This window comes from Plasmodium gaboni, chromosome 12 (assembly GCF_001602025.1).
Source record: "Plasmodium gaboni strain SY75 chromosome 12, whole genome shotgun sequence".
NCBI lineage: Eukaryota > Apicomplexa > Aconoidasida > Haemosporida > Plasmodiidae > Plasmodium > Plasmodium gaboni.
This window is the reverse complement of record NC_031492.1, coordinates 1,286,605-1,291,239: the sequence shown is the minus strand read 5'-3', so window position 1 is coordinate 1,291,239 and position 4,635 is coordinate 1,286,605. Positions and strand designations below refer to the sequence as shown.

At 18.9% G+C, this 4,635-nt stretch overlaps 1 protein-coding gene across 1 annotated transcript; it reads left to right on the top strand.

The window, feature by feature from the left end:
- Window positions 1-312: 312 nt before the first annotated feature.
- Window positions 313-3,594, top strand: PGSY75_1235400 (putative tetQ family GTPase; the record flags this gene model as incomplete). The annotated part of the gene is made up of 1 exon (XM_018786927.1): window positions 313-3,594. One exon carries the CDS (start codon window positions 313-315, stop codon window positions 3,592-3,594), a length of 3,282 nt encoding a protein of 1,093 aa, XP_018640792.1.
- Window positions 3,595-4,635: the final 1,041 nt, after the last annotated feature.

Here is a 4,635-nt window from a genome sequence, read left to right as displayed (position 1 = left end):
ATTAATAATTATAAATAAATAAATATATTGTATATAAATTATATATGTTATATTATAAAAGATTAAGTGTACATGTGCTACTCTTATATAATATATATATATATATATTGTATAAGTAAACAAACTAGATTATTTTATATTTATTCCTTTTATTTCTTATATATTTTTTTCTTTTCGTGATGATGAATATGTTTAATAAATTATAAATTTACGACGCTTACTAATTTTTTTTTTTTTTTTTTTTTTTTTTTTTTTTTTTAGTATCGAGTTTTTAATTTCTACACCTATATGCTTATCCCAACCTTGAGATAAATGTTTAAAAGAGTTTGCGTATATATAAATTTCTTTTGTAAATATAAAAAACGTTTTTTTAGTAATAAATTAGTAAACATAGGAATTTTAGCACATATTGATGCAGGGAAGACGACAATATCTGAAGATATATTATATCAATCTAAAGAGATAAAGGTTAAGGGTAATATAAATGATCAGAATACACAATTAGATTTTTTAAAACAAGAAAGAGAAAGAGGAATAACTATTAAGAGTGCTTATTCATGTTTTGAATGGAATAAAATAAAAGTAAATTTAATTGATACACCTGGACATATAGATTTTAGTAATGAAACGTATATATCATTATGTGTATTAGATAAATGCATTATTGTTATAGATTCTAAAGAAGGAGTACAAATTCAAACGATAAATATATTTAGATACATTAAAGAAAATCTTCCTATTTTTTTTTTTCTAAATAAAATGGATATAAATCATATAGATATTGATTCTAATTTTTTGAGTATAAAAACTCGATTAACTAAAAAAGGTGTACTTATAACATATCCAATATATGAAAATAAAAAATTAAAATATATATTAGATATCCCTTCTATGGTTTTATATTCATATCCACAGATTAATTATGGTCAAACCTTTATGTATCATTCTTACTTTTTAAAAAATTTATTAGAAGGAAGTATATATGAAAAGAAATTATGTTCTCATTTCTCTATGATAAATCCTAAATCAGATACATTATCAAAAGAGAATAAAAATAAGAACAATATAAATATTGTTAATGTTTTAAATGATGATATTATAGATTATATTATAAAAAAAAGAGAAGAAATTATAGAAATTTTATGTGATTTAGACAACACTATTGAATATAAGTATTTAAATAATATACCAATTGCATATGAACATATAAAAAATTCTTTATCTTCATGTATAGATAAAAAGTACATATTTCCGATTTTTTCTGGAAGTGCTCTGCAATCTTATGGTGTACATATATTGTTAGATTATATAACTCATAATAATAATAATAATATTATTATTAATGAGAAGGGGAAGGAAAATAAGCATGACAAAGAAGCTACTACACATGCAAATCCAAATGAAACTCCTTTTTTATCTTACGAAAAAATAAATAAAGACAAGTACAATAATATTTATCAAAACAAAAAATGTGGTAACCAATCAGATATGTATCCATCTGATATAACATATAACCATAACAATCTTATAAAGAACAATATAATTTTTAATAATAAAAAAACATTGAACTCCATATATAAAACCATAATATTTATATTCAAATTATCAAATGAAAAAAATGGGTTCAATACATTCTGTAAGGTATTTAAAGGGAAACTAACTAAAAACGCCAAATTGCTGAATCTTAGAAATAAAAAAACAGAAATAGTAAAAGGTATTTATAAGGTAAAAGCAGATAGATATATCACAACGAATATACTAGATACTAACGATATTGGCATGGTAAGAGGTTTTGAAGATATTATTCTATGTGATATAATATGTGAGAAAGTAAATGAAAAATCATTGCATAATAATAATGATTTTTCTAGTGAAGACCAAACGGTTCAATATAATAAAAAAAAAAATGAATATATCCATAGTAATAATATAGAAAATAATTTCAATGAGTTATATAACAAACATTATAAAGAAGATGGAAATAATCCTACCATATTTGAAGAAAAATATTCACAGAATAATATATTCAATGGACATAATAATATATATCTTTTCAATGATATATATAAACTATTAAAAGATGAAATAAAAAATAAGCAATGGTTATATTTTTTAAAAAGTTATAAAAAACGGATTAGTAAGAATATCATAGTATGTACATGTGCTATCGAACCAAAGGAATATAAAAAAGAAAAAGAATTAAAAAATATTTTAAAACAAATATGTCTAGAAGATAATAGTATCTTAGTCTTTACTGATAAAAATAATAAATTAGTTATTGGCTCTATAGGAATATTAAATATTGAAGTTATTATAGATAAAATAAAAAATGATTATAATATAGATATCAAAACGAGTCAAGTTGAAATAGTTCAGAAAGAATATATTCAAGGATATTATGAGAATAGTATAAAAAAAGAAATGAAAGTTGGTTCAACTTTTTCTACTATTATAGTTGGATTTATTATAAAAGAAAAAGATGAATTTATAGATATTCCTAGTTATATCCAAGATGTATTAAAACATGAAAATATTTCACACCTCTTATCATCTGAAAAAAAAAAAAAAAATAATGTATCTAATAGTTATGATAATAATAATATAAATATTGCGGATAAGCTCGATAAAGGTACCAAATTGTCATTAGATGATGATATAAATTTTGAAGAAAATAAAAAAATGTATATATCCACAATAAATGGTGGTATGCAAAATTATGATGAAGATGATAATACTAACATATTGGATAATATGGAAATAAAAGAGATAAAAGAAATAAAAGAAATAAAAGAAATAAAAGATATTACAGAAAATGATAAAAAAAGAAATTATTTATATAATAATATAAAGTTAGAAAATTCAAAGTCAATATATGATACAAAGGGTGTAAAAAATTGGGTTCATATGTATAATGATAGTCATGACAAAACAAATTTGAAGGATAATATAAAGGAAGATGACAATAAACAATGTATTGATGATGAATCTGAACTCCTTTGTGATAATGATGATGATGATGATATCGATGAATATCTCTTAAACTACAATTATGATAATTTATTTGAAAGCAGTGTTACTGTTCATAAAGATGTATTATTATACATTGATGATTTAAAAAAAATGAATAAAAAAAAAAAAAATGTGTATGATAATATTTTAAATAGTTGTATTATATCTTTAAGAAATTGTTTAAGTAATGGATATCATACTAATGGAAATATTATCAATACAGAAATAATAATAAAAAACTTAAAAATATTTGATAGTTCAACTACAGCTGTAGCTAAATATGCATGTAATCATTTATATTATGAAATGATAAAAAAAGCAAATATACAAATTGTTAATCCATTATCTTTAATTCTAATACAAACAGATGAAGCATATACTGGGATCATTGTAAAGGATTTAATACAATATAGAAACGGTAATATTATACAAATAATGAAAAATAAAGAATCAGATTTTAAACTTATGAAAATATATGCAATCATTCCTGTGCAGTTTACACATAATTACTCTTCCATTCTACGATCTATATCTAGTGGACACGCTAACTTTCTTATGACTTTTTGTGGTTACAAAAAATGTTAATATAAAAAATGTTAATATAAAAAATGTTAATATAAAAAATGTTAATATAAAAAATGCGTGCAAAAAAAAAAAAATTTTTTTTTCTTCTTATTTTATTTTTTTTATAATATAATTATATATATATGTATATATATATATATTTTTTTTTTTGTATACATATTTATATGTGTTTCTTTTTTAGTTTTAATTAAAATATTACAACGTAAATACAAAATAGAAATGAAAAATAAAAAAAAAATGAAATATAAAGAAAAGAAAATTCATACTTAATTAAACATATATTTGTTTCTTTATGAAAATGATAAAAAAAAAAAAAAAAAAATGAAATAATTGAAATATGAATGAATATATATATATAAAAGAAAAAAAAAATTATGTATATATATAAACATATACATATTATTATTTATTGACATATAATTTATTGACAAAAATATTTATTGACATGTTATATATTGACAAAAATATTGATTGACATATTATATATTGACAAAAATATTTATTGACATAATATTTATAGACACATTATATATTTATATGCAATTTTTTAATTATATGCCCAAATTTTTTTTTTTTTTTTTTTTTGAATTAATTATATATAATATATAAATAAAAAAAATAATAAAAAAAATGTGAATATTAATATAAATAAATACATATGTATATGTATTTATATATTGTATTAAAAAAAAATAATCAAAAATAATTAATTTTTTTTATTTGGCACTTTGTTTTTGTTTCTTTACATATATATGTATATGTATTTATATATTGTATTAAAAAAAAATAATCAAAAATAATTAATTTTTTTTATTTGGCACTTTGTTTTTGTTTCTTTATATATATATATATGTATGTATGTATTTTTTTTTTTTTTTTTTTTTTTTTTTTTTTACTTTAATTTTTGTTTCTCTTTTATTTCTTTTTTTTTAAAATTTTTTTCGAATTAAACCCATTTTTTTTTTTTTTTTCTTCCTCCTTTTTTTTTTTTTTTTATTTTTTTATGTACATTATTTTCTATTTTATATGGTTTTTTTTTTT